This window comes from Sus scrofa, chromosome 6, assembly GCF_054392235.1.
Source record: "Sus scrofa isolate SSC_HxYL_T2T_F1_AM1 chromosome 6, Sscrofa_HxYL_maternal_Yorkshire_Landrace_v2.0, whole genome shotgun sequence".
Taxonomy (NCBI): Eukaryota; Metazoa; Chordata; class Mammalia; order Artiodactyla; family Suidae; genus Sus; species Sus scrofa.
In genome coordinates, this window is record NC_139388.1 from 63,282,639 (window position 1) to 63,303,386 (window position 20,748).

The 20,748-nt window shown below is 49.5% G+C and overlaps 2 protein-coding genes across 2 annotated transcripts in view; one reads left to right on the plus strand and one right to left on the minus strand.

Annotated features, from left to right (window-relative positions):
* GP6 (glycoprotein VI platelet) overlaps positions 1–20,748 on the minus strand; it is a 242,993-nt gene that overhangs the window by 17,728 nt on the left and 204,517 nt on the right. The gene's annotated exons all lie outside the window — the stretch shown is intronic.
* On the plus strand, positions 777–11,938 carry LOC146402480 (tetrapeptide repeat homeobox protein 2-like). The gene is made up of 3 exons (XM_084959106.1): positions 777–882; positions 10,833–11,002; positions 11,447–11,938. Exons 1-3 carry the CDS (start codon positions 777–779, stop codon positions 11,936–11,938), a joined length of 768 nt encoding a protein of 255 aa, XP_084815232.1.

Genomic DNA, 20,748 nt, shown 5'->3' on the forward strand with positions numbered 1-20,748 from the left:
TCTCCCGTCCCAAGAGCCACGTCTCCACACCTTCCTTCCTCAAGGCTGTGGCCTGAAGGACAGACTCCAGGCACACTTGCAGGGGCCCCAGACCCTTTGGGATGGGGGCAGGAGCCCTGATGGCTCCAGCCCTTGGCACAGCTCCCCTCTCCCTGGTCGAGGATGCCAGCCCCTCACCGCACCTGTGCTCACCTCTGTCCATCTGGGTCTGTCCTTCTGCAAAAGGTCCCCACACTCACGCATCACAAGGTGACTGGATGTTCACCTGTTCCTGTTGCTCTGTCCTCTCTCCTTCTCTGCCTACACAAGTCACCAAACCAGAGCCATCACTGACTCATGCACTGCCCATTGTCACCATCAGAGCTCCATGAGTCCCGGGAAGGACCTGGTCACCTTCACAAGGAAGCTCATGTCTGGATATAGCACCTGCTCCATAATCCCTGGCTGATGGCCTGGGTGGTGGGAGGAAGAAAGGCTGCATTGACAAGTCTCAACAAGGGAAGTGACCTCCCCAAGGCCCACAGGGTCAAGGAAGAGCAGAGTCAGAACTGGAACCAAAGCAGTGCTCTCACTGGCCCCTCAGCTGGGTCTTTGGCTCCAGCCGTGTCTGGACGGAACAGACCCAGGGACGCCCTCCCTCCAGCCTCTGACCTCCCTCCAAGCATTTCCCAGTCCCAACCTTGGAACAAACCGCTCCCCTATCCTCTGCCTCCAGGACCAGCCCACACCATCTTCTGAGCTTCACTCCGTATTGCTGACCCACCAGGAGCGCCCAGATGCGTCAGAATCATTCCACCGAGGTGGAGGCCACCATTGACCGCCTGGTCAACAGGCATCTGCCCACATCTCACACCTACCTCTCGCTGGCCTTCTTTGTCCACTGTGAGGACGCAGCTCGGGAGGGCGTGGAAAATTCTTCCATGAATTGCTGAGCAGAAGCACGAGGGTGCCGAGCTCTCCGGAAAATGCAAAGGTGCAGAGGGGGCTGCAGCCTCTTCCAGGACGAGCAGAAGCCGCCTCAGGAGCGGGGGCGAAAACCCAGGACGCCATGGAAGCTGCTGAGCTACTGGAGAAGACCTGAACTGGGCCCTCTGGACCCGCAGGCCCTGGGTTCCCCCCCACACACACACCCACCTCCTTGACTTCCTGTGGAGTCGCTCCCTGGGCAGCAGGTGAAACTCACCAGGAAGATGGGCCACCACCTGACCGCCCTCTGTAGGCTGCCCGCCCCCAGGCTGGTCTGTGCCAGTTTCCCCTGCAAAGCCTCCCTCTCCGATGCCCCCAGGAGCCTCTGGGGCCCAGCTCGAGCCTGGGCTTCTGCCTCAAGTCTCTCTGCAGACACGAGGCAGCCCTGGAACCACCCTGGACCCTCCACCCTGGCCGTGAACCAAAGGTAAACAAACACAATTCTGCAGAAAAAGGAACTGGAATTAGAAGGGGCTGCTCCTGGCCCTGCCCTGCATCCTCACCTGCCTGCCCTGGACCCGTCTCCCTCCCTGGATGTGGGTTTGGCATGAGGGTGTGTGGGGCCTGGTGAGACTTGGATGAGATCTGGAAGGTCCCAGAGTCTCCTGGGCCCCATCCTTCATGGGGAGCACAGGGAGGCCCTGGGCAGGGCTGTTCTTCTTTCTGGGGGGCAGCTACTAATGACCTGGTGACAGGTCACACACAGCCTGGACAGGTCACACCCCCGAATCTGTCCCTGCTGCTGGCTCTGTGGACTTTGTGCATCACCTGAAGGTCTGGGGACCTTGGGGGGCAGCTCCACGACCCTGAGCCTCACTGCTCTTCTCTGCCTCAGTGAGCTGTGTGGAAGAGAAGAGGGTGGGGCCCTCGGGGCTCTCCCCTCCAATGTCCCCTCCAAGGTCTGAATGCTGACAGACCCCGGTCTCAGGAGGCTCAGTGGGGGGAGAACTTCGGGGGCGGGGGGACGGGCTCAGCCCCAGATCTGACCCCAGCACCCAGGGCCCCAGACCAGACCTGGAGCGTCTTGTGTGGGGAGGGGTGGGGCTCACGGGGACTCTCTTCCAGGGCTGTGCTGGCGCCCATGGGGCCAGGTCCAGGCAGGTGAGTCCCCCAGACCTCCTGCTTCCACCCAACCAGCCTTCTGTCCTAGGGAGAGGGGGGCACAGCGGGTGGGGCTGATGGTGACCAGGCTGGGAGGGCCCTGGGGTGACTCCTGGGGAGACAGGCCGAGGGAGAAGGGCACCCTGACACTCCAGGTCTGATTCCTTTCCAGGGGTCCTTCCCAAACCCTCCATCCCATTGTCCCCAGGGGGAGCCCTGTGACCCTCTGGTGTCAGGGGTCCGTGCAGGCTGAGGTCTACCGTCTGTATAAAGTGGGGGACTCTGGACTCTGGGAGGATGAAGCCCCACAGGACTCCAGGAACACAGCCTGGTTCCGCCTTGAATCCTTGCGCTCCTGCCATGCAGGGCGGTACCAGTGTGCCTATCACTGAAGGAACAGCTGGTCTGGGCGGAGTGACCCCCTGGCCCTGGTGGTGCTACAGCTCACCCAGCCCCTCCCCTGACCTGCAGTCACACCCCAGCAGCCCCCGAAGCTCCTGTTCTCAGGGGAGGGGCCCCTCCCCATATCCATGGAGCAGCCAGACCCTCAGCTCACAGCCCTGTCCCAGGACAGCCTTGGGCTGGATGGGAAGGCGGGAGATGCAGGGTCGTTAGCCCGGGGGACCCCACCCCATGGAGGGAGGGAAATACAGGGGTCCTTCTCCCTCTCCAGCGCATACCCCTGCCCAGGGTCCAGGCAGTGCTAGGCCTGTGCAGAAGGAGCGTGGACAGTGAAGAGCTCTGACCGTTGAGGGAACACATGGAGCTAAAATCAACATGAAGATGGAGACACGCCACATCCTCCCTCTGTCCTCCATCCAGGCAGCATTTGGGGCCAGCAGAGCCTCACCACATGCACAAAGCCCATGTCTGCTGAGCAGCAGCGTCCTCCTAGCTCAGAGGACTCAGTCTCCCTGGTCCCAGGCTGACTTCCTGTCAACCCTTCCTCACTACACTTTTGCACAAGGCTTCTTCCCCAGAGGATGGGGGCGGGGGCCTCGAGTCTCCACATGACCGGGGTCTCTGACTCCTGCCTGGTGGTCAGATGGGAAGAAATGCATGAAGGGAAGGACGCCCAGCTGAGGGAGGGAGACCAGAGCAGACCCTGCCTCGCCTCTGTCCATGGTGCTGATTTCCAGGAGCCCCTGGGCTCATCGCGGAACCTGCAGAACAGCCCACTGGAGGAAAGCAGAGTGAAGGTGGCCGGTCATTTTCGGGTCAGGGAGGTTGCAGGGCTCAGTGGACACCATAAGCTGAAGCTGAGTTGGTTGAGACACTGACTAAATTCCATCTATATCTGGAACTTTATTCTCTCATCTCTCTAAGGCTGAATCCTCTCCTGAAAAGGCTCAGTCTGCACTTCTCTGCCAGTGAAGAGGTTCCAGGCATGCTTTTCTGGGGGCCACAGTGCTCTCTGAACACGTTATGTCTTGACTAGTAATCACTGTCATTGTGTGTGTGTGTGTGTGTGTGTGTGTGTGTGTGTGTGTGTGTGCGCGCGCGCACACGCGCAATATTCTTTGGGTCCAACAGCGACTGCAGAGCCTCTGCTCTTTGCCCAGTTCTCAGAGACATGAGCCCTGTCATGACTGGGCCATAAGGACACACAGATGGGTCCACAAGGTGGGGCACCAGAGGGACACAGGGATAATGGCCCCAACCAACCCAGCTTTCTTGGGACTGTCCTGGTTTAGCCCTGAAGGTCCTGCATCCCAGGAACCCCTGAACCCGGCAAATGGGGAGAGTTGATCCCCTACTTTGGGGGAGGGGACATTGACCAAACTCAGGAGTCTATTTTGATAGGACATCCAGCACCTCCTTACTGGTGTGTATACTGGACAAACCATCTGCTCCAAAGGTGAGGGTGATCAACTCTGGTCTTCAAAGGAGGAAAAGTGAGAAGCAGACAAAGGAGACCCTTGCCCAGAGATACACGGCCAACGGCTAAGAGAAGCAATATTTGGACCCGAGTGTCTCTGCCCATTCATGGCCTGAACCACCCAAAGTCTGCATGGGACTGTCGGGGGGATGAGAACACCTCAGGGCTTCCCCAGCTTTTGGAAGTCATCGGGGAGCTAGAGAGCCTGATTCCTATCAGTTATACCAGTTGCTACTTACTCTATTTGAAGTTAAAATGGAGGAAATTTTAATATAATTTAAAATATATTTGAATTTATTAAAAATGTACTGAGGGTGGCTCAGTGCATGAAGGATCTGGAGTAGTTACTGCAGTGGCTCTGGTTACTGCTGTGACACGGGTTCGACCCAGGCCTGGGAACTTAAAAAAACATATTGGGTATTTAAACATGCTGGGTATTTAAAAAAACATATTTAAAATTCCGGAGTTCCCCTTGTGTCTCAGCGGCAATGAACCCGACTAGTATCCATGAGGATGTGGGTTCGATCCCTGGCCTTGCTCTGTTGCTGTGGCTGTGGTGTAGGCCGGCAGCTGCCGCTCTGATTCGATCCCTCACCTGGGAAATTCCATATGCTGCAGGCGCGGCCCTAAAAAAAGCCAAAAAATTTTTATTTTTTTAATTCCATATTTAAAAATATGTGAGAATTCCCGCTGTGGCTGAGCATATTAAGAACCCGACATAGTGTCCATGATGATGTGGGTTCGATCCCTGGCCTCACTCCGTGGGTTAATGATCTAGTGTTGCCGTAAGCTGCAGCACAGGTCGCAGATGCAGCTCAGATCCCGCGTTGCCGTGGCTGTGGTGTAGGCCGGCAGCTGCAGCTCTGATTCGAGAACCCTAGCCTGGGAACTTCCATGTGCCACAGGTGCGGCTTTAAAAAAAAAAAAAAACAAAACGCTGAACGCTTTACTTGAGCACCCAAAGCTGCAAGATGCTTCCTGTTGGAGACAGACCTCAGGGCTGTGCGTAAGACTGGTGGCAGGTCAGACGCTCCAGGACATTCCCAGGACAGCAGCTCGCCACCATCTCTGGCCCCCGCAGACACTACTACCCCTTGCCCAGTCTCCCGACCTCCCTGGAACACCCAAACCCCCAGATTCGGGAAAACAGGTAGGAAATCAGGATGTAGGCTGATGATGTATTCTTATTTATTTATTTATTTTGGCTTTTTTGGCCTTTTCTAGGGATGCTCCCATGGCATATAGAGGTTCCCAGGCTAGGGGTCAAATTGGAGCTATAGCCGCTGGCCTACGCCAGAGCCACAGCAACGCGGGATCCGAGCTGCATCTGCGACCTACACCACAGCTCATGGCAATGCCAGATCCTTAACCCACTGAGCAAGACCAGGGACCGAACCCACAACCTCATGGTTCCTAGTCGGATTCGTTAACCACTGCGCCATGATGGGAACTCCTGACGATGTATTTTAAAAACCAACCATGTTGGCAACCTCCTCACCCTTTACGAGTTGTTTCCTCAACAGCCACGGGGTGTGCATATGCCCCTCTGTCCCCAGCCCCTTGCCCTGCTCCTCTGCCTCATCGCCCCTGATGCCCTCCTGCACTGCCCTGGCCCCTAGGTCTCCCCCGAGCCGGCCCTCAGCCCTTGGACCCTGTCCTGGTCCTGCTTAGCAAATGCTCCAAGCCTCTTAGGACAGGCCGGCCTCAGTGGAGCAGGGGCTTAGACCTGATTGGGGAGGGATGTTCCCGTGATGGGCTGTGGGGGAGGGGAGCGAACAGACTGGCAGGATGAAATGAAAACGTCAGCTTATTTGAAACACTGAGGACATCTGAGGCTCCCCACACCCTGAGACCCCCAGGAGGAGAGGGCTGGGGGGCGGGCAGGGGAGAAGGGTGTATCTTACTTAGGATGTCTTACTGCCCTGCCCCAAGGTCTTTTTCCACCTCTGGCCATCAGTTCTTCGGTTTCTGAAAAAGCTAACAATTCCGATTGCGTCTTCAGACCATCTCTCCTCATTATAGGGACCATATCCTCTCTAGAATTATTAATTCTTGGCATGTGTTTCTAAGGAACTGGTTGGCAGCCCTTGGGATACCCTCAAGGCCATCCCCTGCCCACCCCCCTACTCCCACCCTCCCTTCCTGTTCCAGCAGGACCGACCTGGTTAGACTGGGGAAAGGCTTCCAGAACAGAGGAGCAGGCATGGCCAGAGGGCAGCTTTTCCTTTAGCATCGCTCCAAGGCTACCCACCTGCAGAGATGCCCAGGAACTCACAGATCCCACAAATGGCATTCTTTGTAGAACCTTCTGAATAAGGCAGGAGTGAGATCCAGCGGAATTGGCAGAGATGAAAGCTCTCTGGTCAGGGAACCAGTATTAAGACATTACATTTGGGAGTTCCCGTCGTGGCGCAGTGGTTAACGAATCCGACTAGGAACCATGAGGTTGCGGGTTCGATCCCTGCCCTTGCTCAGTGGGTTAACGATCCGGCGTTGCCATGAGCTGTGGTGTAGGTTGCAGACGCGGCTCGGATCCCGCGTTGCTGTGGCTCTGGCGTAGGCTGGTGGTACAGCTCCGATTCAACCCCTAGCCTGGGAACCTCCATATGCCACTTGAGCGGCCCAAGAAATAACAACAACAACAACAACAAAAAGACAAAAAAAAAAAAAAAAAAAAGACATTACATTCAATGCTTCCGTGCACTTGGCAGCTTGCTGGGAATGTTCACAACTCCCCCCTCCACCAGCAGATTAGATCCCAGAGCACGTTAAACCTGCACAGCTCCACCCTTCCAAGCTCCGAGTTTGCTTATGACATCCTTTGCTGTGATTCTTTGACTGGTTATGTTCTATAAAGTCCCCTCAAACACCGAATTTTCAAATGCATTTCTGCTCCTACGTTTCTGAGAGCCTCTGGTTGCCTGTTTGTCAACTGATCAATGCATGTGTGCTTCTGTTTAAAACCATTTTACTATATACTGTTGATTCTTTTACACTCAACTCAGCAACAGCACTATGCATAGCTGGAGGAAGATTACCTCACACACAGGTATTCTCTCCATAAGACACGTTGCTGCCTTCTTAGAAGGAACAGTAGCCGGCACTGCAGTACCATGCTTGGGGGAATTTTAAACAGTGAAATTGGCAACAAAAAAGCACCCAAAACCCCCATATGACCCAGCAATCTCATTCCTAGGTCTATCTCCAAAAGAACTGAAAGCCAGGGAGTTCCCATCGTGGCTCAGTGGAAATGAATCTGACTTGTATCCATGAGGATGCAGGTGTGACCCCTGGCTTTGCTCAGTGGGTTAAGGATTGGGTATTGCTATTAGCTGTGGTGTAGGTTGCAGACGCAGCAGCTCAGATCCCCAGTTGTTGCTGCTGTGGCCTAGGTCAGCGGCGACAGCTCCAATTTGACCCCTAGCCTGGGAACCACCATATGCCACATGTGTGGCCCTAAAAACACACACACACACAAAGAACTGAAAGACAGGACTAGAACAGATATTCGTATGCCTGTGTTTGTAGCATCGTTATTCACAATAGCCAAAAGGTGGAAACAACCCAAGTTTTCATCAACATATGGATGGATAAACAAAGCATGATATATATATATATATATACATATATATATATGTATATATATATATAGTGGAATATTATGCAGCCATAAAAAGGAGTGAAGTTCTGATATGTGCTATGACATGGCTAAACTGTGAAGACATTCTAGGAAGGACAGACACAGAAGGACAAATACCGTATGGTTCCACTTATATAAAATAATTAGAGTGGTCAAATTCATAGAGACAGAAAGTGGTGTAAAAGCTACCAGGGGCTTCAGGAGGGTGGAAGGGGGAGTTTGTGTTTAATGAGTACGAGGGTTTCTGTCAGAGATGTTGGAAAAGTCTTAGGTGTAAAGAGTAGTGATGATTACACAATATTTTGATCGTATTTACTGCCACTGAATGGTGTCCTTGTGAAGGGTTAAAATGATAAAGTTTATTCTATAACATTTTTTTTAAGGGCCACATCTGCGGAGGTTCCCAGGCTAGGGGCCAAATCGGAGCTACAGCTGCTGGCCTACACCACAGCCACAATGCCAGATCCGAGCTGTGTCTGTGACCTACACCATAGCTCAAGGACAATGCTGGATCCTTAACCCACTGATCGAGGCCAGGGATCGAACCTGCATCCTCATGGATGTTTGCTGGACTCATTTCCACTGCACCACGATGGGAACTCCTATGCTATAAGATCTTACCACAATTTCTAAAAGCACAAAATACATTTTAAAATGCAGCCCTAAATAGACCTCACAAAGGGCACTTGTTTGCAGTAGAAGAGCTGAAGCAAGAAGGCAGAGTGCCCCCATGTGCCAGGGCAGCTGGGGGCACATGAAGTTGGCCCTTCACCTTTTTACAGCTCTGTGCCCACTGGTGAATGGCCAGAAAAGCAAGGGAGTGTTTTTTTTGGTGTCACAAATAAATGTTACCAAATATGCACACAACAGGGATGGCCGGCATTTATTGCCTTTGAATGGATGAGCAGTGACAGCCTGCTGTGTAGCACTGGGAAGTGTATCTAGTCACGTATGATGGAGCATGATGATGGGAGAAAAAAATGTATACATGTATGTGTGACTAGATGACCATGCTGTACAGTAGGAAACTGACCAAACACTGTAAACCAGCTATAATGGAAAAAAATAAAAATCATTATTAAAAAAAAAAAAAAAGGAATGAGAGAGGATGCAGAGAGCAACGTCTGGAGATAGAGAGATGAATCCCAGGGGTTGAGATAGGCCAGAAGGTTCTAGAAGGCAGAGATCACACGCCCTGACCCCATTTTCTCTCCATCTCCCCAGCTTGCCATTTTTCATCTGCTATGCAAGCGGGATGCCTCTCCTGGCACACATACATACATCTATAAGCAAATACACACACACACACACATATATATATATACACACACACTCACACATGCATGTATATTCTGGACATTTCCACAGAGTTTCCACCTCTGGCTCTCATGAATAATGCTGCCATCAACTTTTCCATGTTTAAATTGCATATTTTCATAAAACCTATCAGGAGCTCATCCATCTGTTTATGCTTTTATTGGCCAAATACATGGCCACACTGCAAAATCTTCGAGGGCAGAGCATGACTTTCCCACTCACCACTGTGTTCTCAGTGTATTTATGAGGCTTGACAACACATTAGACGGGAGGGAGCTGATGGACGGTGGGACTTCCCTACATCCAACACTAAGGGTCCAAAACAATGAACCAGACCTATTATGACAACAACGACGCATTTCACTGAATTTTGTACTGGAGCCCACATATTTCCAGTCCTCTGGACCACAGACCTTGTCAGCCATGCCCTTCTGCTGACCCCTGACCCCACAAGAGGATAGGATCACCCCCTCGGGTGTCTGGACAGAAGAGTTGCATCTCTGGTATCTTCCTCATCACCGTGGGTTGAGGGCATTGGCAGATCTCACCGAGTTGGTCTCAAAAGCCAACCTACACTCCCAAGGTGTGAGAAAGCCAGTAGCCCCATCCTCGCCCACCAATCCCAGGCGTGAGCCCCCATCTCAACTTCGGCCAATCTAATCAACCAGATATCACCCTTTCCCAGGTGCCCAAGAAGCAGAAAAGATGTCCAGTTGTGGCAGCACGTTGCCAGGAAGGAAGGAGAGGGAATGACCACTTAGGGGAGCCGCCTCCGTGAGCGGCAGCTTGGAGAGTGACATCCGTGGAGTGACAAGACCGATTTACTTTGTTTCATGTTGTATTTGGTCACTTATGTAGTCATCACCTCGCATCACCGATAAGCGCTCCCTGGGGAGAAGCATTGTTAAGTGGTGTTCTCCTCTGACCCAGATCCGCAGGAGATTCTGGCACAAGCCAGGAGCTCAGTCTGATGTTTAGACCCAGGTCTGTGCACCAGCAGGAGAGATGGGGAGCAGGCTGGACTCCCGGGACCCAGGCTGCTGAGCAGAACACACAAACCAGCCCCGATTCATTCATTCACAGGGAAAAGGGGGCAGGACCCAGGCTGTCTCATCAGGGAGGGCCCCAGGACAGGGCTCAGGAGTTGATCAATGATAACAGGATTAACCAATCAAACTGGGTCCTGTAAGGGGGTGGGGCAAAGGGTGGGGCAAAAGGGGGTGGGTCTCTGAGGGTGTGCTTAGGTGCACTCAGCATAAAGCCGGATGGAAGAGCCAGGCCGCAGATTCATGGGCAGAACCTCCAACCCAGAGGGCAGACCAGCAGCGAAGAAGCAAGAACCGTCTCCCTCATGGGTGAGTCTGGGTCCCCAGAGGGATCTGGGCCAGCGGATGGGGTTGGGCTGGGGGCATCCTATGGCGCCGTCTGGGAGGCGTCCCCGGCTCCCAGAGAAGGACCTAGCTATCTGAGAGGGCTTCCTGTGCTGTGCTGTGGGAGAACTTAGTGGTGTTTGGGGGAATGGAATGACATTACTGGGGCCAGATGAGCAGAGAGCCGGCCCACAGTGAGGGGGTCCCCGAGGGTGGCTTCAGCCCGGGAATCAGAGAGGTGGAGAGCGGAGCAGCCTGCCCTGCCTGCCTTCCCAGGCTGGGGGCCTTGGAATATTCCAGAGACTGGGATCAGGCCTGTTTCAAAGCTGTGGACACTGAGGCTGGGAGAGGTGCCAGGGCTGGGGGCTGGAAGGGGGAGGGGTACGCCGTGACCACCGTGTCTGGCCCAGATGCCACAGGCTTATCCACGCACTGCATCCCATCTTCAGACCTGAGCGCCCCCCACCTCGCTCCTGCTCACAAAGGCCGGGCCCAGACAGGGGGACGGTGCCAGGCGGGCTGGGGACTGTTGTGTGACCCTGTTTTCCCGCTCGGCCAGGCCCTGCAGGCGCCTCAAGACCCCCAAAGAGGAAGCGGCAGAAGCGCACGGTCTACAGCAAAGAGCAGTTGGAGGTGCTGGAGGAACACTTCAGAAAGGACCAGTACCCGAGCTACAGGGTCCGTGAGGACCTGGCCGGCAGGCTCAACCTGCAGGAGTACAAACTCCAGGTCGGATCTCCTCCCTTCCCCGCTTCCCCCCCCGCCCCCGCCCAAGTAATCCCCAGATGCGCTCCCACCACGCACTGACCACGCACCGGGTCCCCAGGCCACCTTTCCGCCCCGCGGTCCGAGGGGCCGAGCACTGCTCTGGGTCACACAGGAAGCAAGGCGTCTCCCCGTGCCCTGACCCTGGAGCCTCTGCGAACCTAGGAAAGCCTCTCTGACAGACCCCTTCCTGGCCCCTGAGCTCCTGGGGGACCAAGCCCTGCCACTCCGGTTCATCCCCCCCTCCGCGGCGGCCTCCTGAACTCCAGGAGCTTCTAATTGGGTCTGGGGGCGGAGGGAGAGGCATGAGGCCGGCCCCCTCAACCGAGCAGCTGCACACCTACCCTGGGCAACGAATGCTCAAGGCCCCTGCTTTTACACCTGCTCCCGTCTTCTCTGTTCCCCCAGGTGTGGTTCAAGAACCGCCGGGCCAAATGCTCGCGGCTGAAGCAATTGTCCCAGCGGCAAGGCCAGGGTCCCGGCGATGCTTCCACGGGCCACGGAGCCTCCGACGACGCTGCTGCAGGTCCCGCGTTCCCGGAGGGCCCAGGTTTCTGCAGCCCCTCTGGGCCCAGTCCCGCCGGAATGCTCCCAGCGCCAGAACCCAGCGTCCCCAGCCGTGGCCCGGCCGGGTGGGCCCCGGCACAGGGCCTCCAGGAAGTCTTCCCGGCTGCTCTAGACCAAGCCCCAGCGCCCGCCCCAGTCTGGCCTCAGGATCCCTACACCTCGGACTTCTGGCCAGATCCTGTTGTGATCTTTGATTTCGAAGATCTCTTCCCACTCCAAGACCCCTCCCAGGGATCCCCTTCCCCCTTGCTCTCTAAGTGCTATAAGGGAGATGACTCTGCGGATGAGAACGACTCAGCCCCCAGCAGTTTCTTGAAGGGTCATCTGTCCTAGCAAAGTCCTGCAGACTCTGGCCTGCGCGTGGTGTCCACTTGGGTGTGGAACCCAAGGCGGCTTGGTCACTCACGGTTACTCGCCGCAGTGTGGACACACCTCCGTTCATGCAGCCTGCGGAGGGGGGCATTTTTTGGGTTCGCTGTGCGGCAGTCATGGGTCGCGCTGCCTGCAGTGTCCTTGCCCCTTGAATTAGTGCGCACGCGGGGAGTTCTGTGGGTTCCTGAGCCAGCGGTGGCATTGGTGTGCGTTCTGCTTTGGTGGATTTGCCCCGGCAACTTCCTGTGGGACCTTGACCAGCCTCGTCTGCCCAGTGCTCCTTCTCATCCTTGAGGACATTTAGGTCTGAGGCTTCAGTATCTGCCCACCTGCTCTTTTGAGGCTTGTGATTTTCCTACTGACATCGATGCTCCAGAAGCTGAGTCCCTCCCACGTGTAATCATATTAATACCTAGAAAGTGCCCTTTTGGACCCATTTTTCTTAATTTGTTTGAATTTATTTTAATAACCTTTTTGCAAAGCTTTTTTTTCTCATTGTATTTTTTTATAAGGAGAATTTCTTGATTTTAATGTCTATTTCAGTTCCTCTCATTACCTGTTGTGAACCACCTGTTTTTCTTAGCTCATGTTCATCAGTCGTACACTGACATACTGACAAACAAAATAAATTTACTAATAAAAATTTAAAATAACATTCACAAGATCACCCCATTTTCTTTTTATTTTTTGTGCATTTATTTTATTTTTTAAAATTATTTCCCCAATACGATTTGATTTTCTACTGTACAGCATGGTGACCCAGTTACACATACATGTACACATTCTATATTCTCACATGATCATGTTCTAGATCTAAGTGGCTAGACATAGTTCCCACTGCTACACAGCAGGCTCTCATTGCTAATCCATTCCAAAAGCAATAGTCTGCATCTATTGACCCCAAGCTCCCCATCCACCCCCATTCCCTCCCCCTTGGCAACCACAAGTCTGTTCTCCGAGTCCATGATTTTCTTTCTTTAAATTTAAGGTTACTGGCGTACAGTGCACTTACAAGGTTGTATTAGCTGCAGGTGTACAGCGAAGTGAGTCAGTCATACATGTAAATAGATCCATTCTTTTTTCCCCAGATATGTTATTACAGGACATTCGGCACATTTTCCTGTGCTCTACAGTAGGTTCTTGTCAAACATCTGTCTTTTATGGTAGAGCATATATATGTTATTCTCACCTTCCCAATTCTTCCCTCCCGCAACTGTTTCACCTATGGTAACCATAAGATTGGTTTTGAAATCTGTGAGTTTGTTGGTTTGATCAATAAGTTCTTTTGTATCATTCTTATTACAGTCTACATGTAAATAATATATGACATTTCTCTTTGACTTACTTCGCTCAGTATGATAATCTCTAGGTCCATCCTTGTGGCTGCAAATGGCATTATTTCATTCTTTTTTTAATGGCTGATTATATATATACCACATCTTTATCCATTCCTCTGTTAATGGACATGTAGGGTGCTTCCATGTCTTGGCTATTGCAAACAGTGGTGCAGCGAACGTTGGGGTGCATGTATTTTTTCGAATTATGGATTTCTCCAGATAGATGCCCAGGAGTGGGATTTCTGGATCATATGGTAGTGCTATATTTAGTTTTTCAGGAAACTCCACTGTTCTCCAAAGTGGTTGCACCAATTTACATTCCCACCAATCAGGAGTTTTATAGTACCTGATCTTATCCATTTTGAGGTTTCCTTGTCTTCTCTGCACCCTCTCCAGAATTTATTGTTGTAGATGTTTTGATGACGGCCATTCTGACTGGTGTGAGGTGATACCTCTCTGTAGTACTGAGTTGCATTTTTCTAATAATTAGTGACGTTGAGCATCTTTTCATGTGTTGTCTGGCCATCTGTCTGTCTTCTTTGGCAAAATGTCTATTTAGATCTGCCCACTTTTTTATGTTTTATTTTTATTTTTTGATATGTCTCCATGAGCTATTTATATGTTTTGGGGGTTTTCAGTTGTTTAGTTTGCAATGATTTCTCCCATTCTGTGGGTTGTCTTTTCTTTTCTTTCTTCTTTTTTTTTAAGGGCTGCACCTGCAGCATATGGACGTTCCCAGTCTAGGGGGTCCAATCAGAGCTGTAGCCACCGGCCTACACCACAGCCACGGCAACGCCAGATGCCAGCTGTGTCTGCGACCTATACCACAGCTCATGGCAATACCAGATCCTAACCCACTGAACGAGGCGAGGGATTGAGCCTGCCACCTCATGGTTCATAGTCGGATTTGTTAACCATTGAGCCATGATGAGAACTCCCTTCTTCTTCCCTTTTTTTTTTTGTCTTTTTAGGGCCACACCCTCAGCATATGGAAATTCCCAGGCTAGGGGTTGAATCAGAGCTGCAGCTGCCCACCTACACCACAGCCACAGCAATGTGGGATCCAAGCTGCATCTGCGACATACACCATAGCTCAAAGATCCTTAACCCACTGAGCGAGGCCAGGGATTGAACCTACATCCTCATGGATACCAGTTGGGTTCATTGCCACTGAGCCATAATGGGAACTCCTGTCTTTTTATTTTTTGATGGCTTCCTTTATTAAGCTGTGCAAAAGCTTTTAAGTTTAATTAGCTCACATTGGCTTATTTTTGTTTTTTGTTTTTTTTTTCATCATTCTAGGAGGTGGATAAAAAAATATATTACTGTGAATTATACCAAGAATGTTCTGCCTATGCTGTCCTCTAGGAGTTTTATAGTACCTGATCTTATCCATTTTGAGTTTATTTTTGTGCATGGTGTTAGAAAATGTTCTAATTTCACCCATTTACATGTATCTGTCCAATTTTCCCAGCACCAATTACGAAGAGACTGTCTTTCCTATACCGTAGGTTCTTGCCTTCTTTGTCATAGATTACTTGACCATAGATGTATGGGTTTAATTCTGGGCTTTCCACCCTGCTCCACTGAGCCATACTGTTTTAATTACTATAGCTTTGTAGTATAGTCTGAAGTCAGGGAGCCTGATTCCTCCAGTTCCATTTTTGTTTTTCCAGATTGCCTTGGCTATTTGGGATCGTTTGTGTTTCCATACAAATTTTTAAAATATTTTGTTCTAGTTCTGTGAATAATGTTACTGGTAAATAAGCCCTATTTTCATGTTGCCACAAAAGTTTATAAAGCTGACACTTGAGGTCTACTTGCCTTGTCACAAATTGAAAGCAGTTTGCAAATGTCATCAGTTTGGGGTCCTTAGTCCACTGCTTTCAATACAACTCAGGGTTTGGGAGGGACTTATTTTCCCCTCTAGAGTCAATGCTTTTTCTTTTTTTCTTTCTTGTTTAAGCAATCTTTCAATATCACATGATCCTAAATATATTGTTTTCTTCTCTAAAATCTTTAATCTCCCATGTTTAGATCTTAAGACATCTAGAATTGAATATATATGTATGGTATGAGGTAGGGATTCCTTGTTTTTCCTCATGGATTTCCAATTGTCAATTCATAGAGAGGCTGGTTAACTTGTCATAAAATCAAGGGTCCATTCTCATGGATCAGTATCTACAAAGTCTGTACTTGGGGTCCATTGTCTAGTATCCTTGCACCAATTACATGCTCTTCTGTGTCCAGTTTCTTTGTTGCCTTCTGGCCATCCTTGCCCCTGGATCTCCCCACAGCTGGTTCTCTGACTCTATTCTGGTCCTGTTTAGCAAATGCTCCAGTCCTCTTAGTCCAGGCTGGCCCCAGCCAAGCAGAGAAAGAGAGTTAGATCTAATTGGAGGGAGGGAATGGGGACATATGACATGTTACAGAGATGGGGAAGGTGGATAGACATAACAGCATGGACAAACCTAGAGGCTTCCAGGATATAACAGAAGCTCCTCTTGCTTCTCTAACAGATCCTGTTAGGGATAGATACAGAAGCACATAGAGGAAATGGGAGCAGAGAAGGGAGACTAAAGGGCCAAGGCACTGACCAGTTAGAATGAATCTTTCCCACTCATAGATGGGTGAGCAGTGTCGGGTATTTTGACTCCTGAGAGCCTTGAAAGAAGGCAATCAAAAGATTAGAAACTTCCAATTATAAGACAAATAAGTATCAGGGATGTAATGTACAACATAATTAATATACTTAACACTGCTGTATTTTTTTTTTTTTTGTCTTCTTAGGGCCACACCTGTGGCATATGGAGGTTCTGAGGCTAGGGGTCGAATTGGAGCTGCAGCTGCCAGCCTATACCACAGCCACAGCAACACCAGATGTGAGTCTGCAACCTACACCACAGCTCGCAGTAACAGTGCGTCCTTAACCCACTGAGCGAGGCTAGGGATTGAACCCGAACCTCATGATTCCTAGTCAGATCTGTTTCTGCTGCACCACAAGGGGAAGTCCTGGGGTATGATTTTAAAAGGTACTGTATTTTTGTATTCCTTTTCTAATACTTGTTAGTATACAGAAATGCCACCAATTTCTGAATGTTAATATTGTATCCTGCTACTTCGCTAAATTCGTTGATCAGTTTGAGCAGTTTTTGGTGTGGGGTCCTTAGGGTTTTCTTTATGTAGTATCATGTCATCTGCATAGAATGACAATTTTACCTCTTCTCTCCCAATTTGGATACTTTTTATTTCTTTTGTTTGTCTGATTGCTGTGGCTAGGACTTCCAATACTATGCTGAATAAAAGTGGTGAGAGTGGGCATCCTTGTCTTCATCCAGATTTGAGTGGGAAGGCTTTCAGCTTTTCTCTGTTGAGTATTATATTTGCTGTGGATTTGCCGTAAATGGCTTTGATTATGTTAAGGTATGTTTCAAAAGACAAAAAAAAAAAAAAAAAAAAAGGAGAGAGAGAGAAGTTCCTGCTGTGGCTCAGAAGAAACAAATCTGACTAGCATCCACAAGGATGCAGGTTCAATCCCTGGCCTCACACAGTGGGTTAAGGATCTGGTGTTGCCATGAGCTGTGGTGTAGGATGCAGACACGGCTCAGATCCCACATTGCTGTGTCTGTGGTGTTGGGCAGCAGCTACAGCTCTGATTTGACCTCTAGCCTGGGAACCTCCATATGCTGTGGATGCAGCCCTAAAAAGACAAAAGACAAAGGTATGTTCCTTCTATACCCATTTTGGTAACAGTTTTTATCATGAATAGATGTTGGACTTTGTCAAATGCTTTTTCTGCATCTATTTAGATGATCATGTGGTTTTTGACTTTTCCTTTGTTAATGTGGTGTATGACGTTGATTGATTTGCATATGTTGAACCATCCTTGTGAACTTGGGATAAATCCCACTTGGTTGTGGTATACCACCTTTTTTAATGTGTTGTTGCATTCAGTTAGCTAAAATCTTGCTGAGAATTTCTGTGTCTATATTCACCAAAAAAATTTTTTTTGGTAGTATCTTGGCCTGGATTTGGTATTAGGGTGATGGTGGCTTCGTAGAATGTCTTTGAGGGTGTTCCCTCTTCTTCAACCTTTTGGAAAAGTTGAAAAAGAATGGGTACAAATTCTTATTTGTATGTTTGGTAGAATTCTCCTGTGAAGCCTTCTGGCCCTGGACTTTTGTTTGTAGGAAGTGTTTTTATTATATATTCAGTTTTATTTCTAGTGATTGGTCTGTTCAGTTGATTTATTTCTTCTTGATTCAGTTTCAGTGGGCTGTCTCTAGAAATGTGTTCATTTCTTCTAGGTTGTCAAATTTGTTGACATATAAATTGTTCATAGTATTCTCTCACGGTTTTCTATATTCCCACAGTATCCATTGAGAGTTCTCCTTTTTCATTTCCTATTTTGTTTATTATTTGGGTTTTTTCTCTCCTCTTCTTGGTGAGCCTGGCCAGAGGTTTGTCAATTTTGTTTACCTTTTCAAAGAACAAGCTCTTGGTTTTACTGATTTTTTCTGTTATTTTTTGAATCTCTATTTTATTAATTTCCTCTCTGATCTTTATGATTTCCTTCCTTCTTCTGACTTTAGGGTTTGTTTGTTCTTCTTTTTCTAATTCATTTAGGTGGTGGGTTGTTGATTTGAGATTTTTCTTTCACTTGAGGAAGGCCTGCGTCACTATGAACTTTCCTCTAAGCACTGCTTTTGTGGCATTCCACAGATTTTGAATAATTGTGTCTTCATTATCATTTGTCTTGAGGTATTTTTAAATTTCCTTTTTGATTTCCTCATTGACCCACTGATATTTTTAGTAGCATGTTGTTTCGTCTCCATGTAGAGACATCAGCTGAGAGACTTATGGGGGTTCCCTTATAATTAACGCTTTGTGTTTCTCTTGCTGCCTTTAGAATCCTCTCTTTAACTTTTGCCATTTTTATTATAATATGTATTGGTGGGGCCTTACTGGGTTCGACTTGTTTGGGGCCCTCTGTGCTTCCTGTATCTTGATATGTTTCCTCTAGATTTGAAAAGTCTTCAGACACAATTTCTTCAAATATATTTTCAATCCCCCTTTCTTTTTCTTCTCCTTCTGGAATCCCTATTGTGCATAGATTGGCCTGCTTTATATTATCCCATAAATCTCTTATATTGCATTCATGTTTTTTCATTTGGTTTTCTGTCTTCTGTCCTAATTGGGTGATTTCCATTGGTCTATCTTCCAAGTCACTAATTCGTTCCTCTGCATTATGCATTCCACACTTTAGTGCCTTTAACTCAGTTTGTGCCTCTGCAAATGAATTTTCTAATTTTTATTGGTTCCTCCTTATATTTTCCAGTTCCTTTCTAAAGTAATCTGCATTACTATTTATATCTGCTCTTAATTCCTTCATATTTACCCTTAATCCCTTCAGTATTTTCATCATATCCTTTTTGAACTCAGTGTCTATTAGACTGCAGAGGTCTATTTCATCATTTGCTGCCTCAGGTGAATTCTCCTGTTGTTTTAACTGGGAATGGTTCCTGAGTTTCTTCATTTTCTTATGTTTTTCTTTTTCTGTGAGTTTAGGGAAACCAAACTGTAGTCTTGGTGGGCTACTTCTATGCAAGAGCACCCCTTTGTATTTTGTGGGGGGTTACTATTTATTTTTGGAGTGGGAGTTTGGATATTTGCTGTCTCTTACTTTGGTGTGCGCAGGCTGTTATCCCCAGGGTGCTGAGTGTGTTTCCAGGGAGAAGGAGGCAATGGGTAGGGCCAGTAGTCAGTGGCCTAGTTGCTGGGCCCTTGACAGTAGCAAGGACCTGCAGAAAGATGGCACAGGCTACTCCTAGTTGCAGGGCCCTGGGAAGTGGTAATGAGCCTCAGGCAGATTTAAGCAATGCCTGGAGCATTTGGCAGTGGCACTGGCAGGGTTTCTCAGTTCCCAGGGGAGGGAGAGCAACAAAAGGTGGTTTTGGGTCACAATGCCCTCCTCTGTGGTGCCCTCTGAGGTGACTGGGGCCACAAGTGGTGCCTGTCCCCATGCCCACATCTGGAGTCAGAGATAACGGCAGTGGTTCTCCCACACCACCTGTAGATCACACAGAAAGCACCCCCATCCCATTTACCCCACGCAGGAAGTGCTGCACATGCTGCTCCTAGTTGCAGGGTTCTGGGAAGTGACAGTGATGAGGTATGTGGGCGCTGCCCAGAGTGTTTGGCAGTGGCAGTAGTAAGGCAGGTATGTTCCCAGGGGAGTGAGAGCAACAGTGGGTGGTGCTTGTTTGCAGTCCCCTCTTTTTTTGCTCACCTCTGAGGTGACTGGGGCCACAGCTGCAGCCTATTCACAGACCCCTAGTGGTGGCAGGCCATGCCTCGCTCTGGTTTCTGAGATGACTGCTGTGGTTTTTCCCTGCTGCCTGTAGATCACTCAAGAAGTGCCATGTTGTGCTTAGCCCCCCGGTGCCCTTAACCCACACAAGAGGTGCCCCGTCTCCCACAGCCCTCACAAGAGGGGCTGGGTCTCCCACAGCATGAACAAATGGCTTCTTTTCACCTGTAGCCTGGGCCAGAAGCACCCCACCCTCTGAGAGTCCATGTGTACACAGGGAAAAAGATTCCCATGGTGGTCTGCTCCTCCTCCTCTTGCCTTCTCCAGCAACGGTGCCTCACTTTTCCTGTGGGCCCCGACCTCCTCTCAGCTTCCCTTGGCTGTGGTGTTCCACCCCCAGCCCGTGGCACATTGCTCCCTAGCCCCTCAGGCTGACTCTACTCAACCAACCCTACTCCTCTCCCCAGAACTGACCTCCAGAGCCTGAGTCTCAGTACTCAGCCCCATGTGAGTGTCTCAGGCTGTGGTGTCTAGAACAGTGGTGCAGATGATCTGTGAAGCTCTCACTGTGCTTTTGCCCTCTGCAGTCTGGTGCCAGACTTTTCTCGGCAACTTTGTGGTCCCTCCATCTCAGCTGATCTCTCCATCAATAAGGTGGCTTCCCAGGGTGTGGGTTCATTTTCTCTTTAACAGCTCCCTCTCAGGAGTGCTAGTCCTGTCCTGATTCTTTTTTCTCTTTCTCTACCCAGTTATGTGGAGGGTTTCTTGCCCTTTATGGAGGTTAAAATTCTTCTGCCAGCATTCAGTAGATTTTCTGTGTGAATCATGCTACATGTAGATTGTGTGTGTGTGTGTGTGTGTGTGTGTGTGTGTGTGTACGTGTTTTAATGTGTTTGTGGAAGAAGGTGAGCACAATGTCTTACTCCTCCACCATCTTGATGCTCCTCAGGATTTATTTTATTACTGTATTTTTATTAAAGTATAGTTTATTTAGAGTGTTGTGTCAACTTCTGCTATACAGCATAGTAACTGAGTCAGACATATATATACATTCTTTTTTTTCATCCTACCTTTCATCATGTTCTATCCCAAGAGACTGGATATAGTTTCCTGGGCTGTACAGT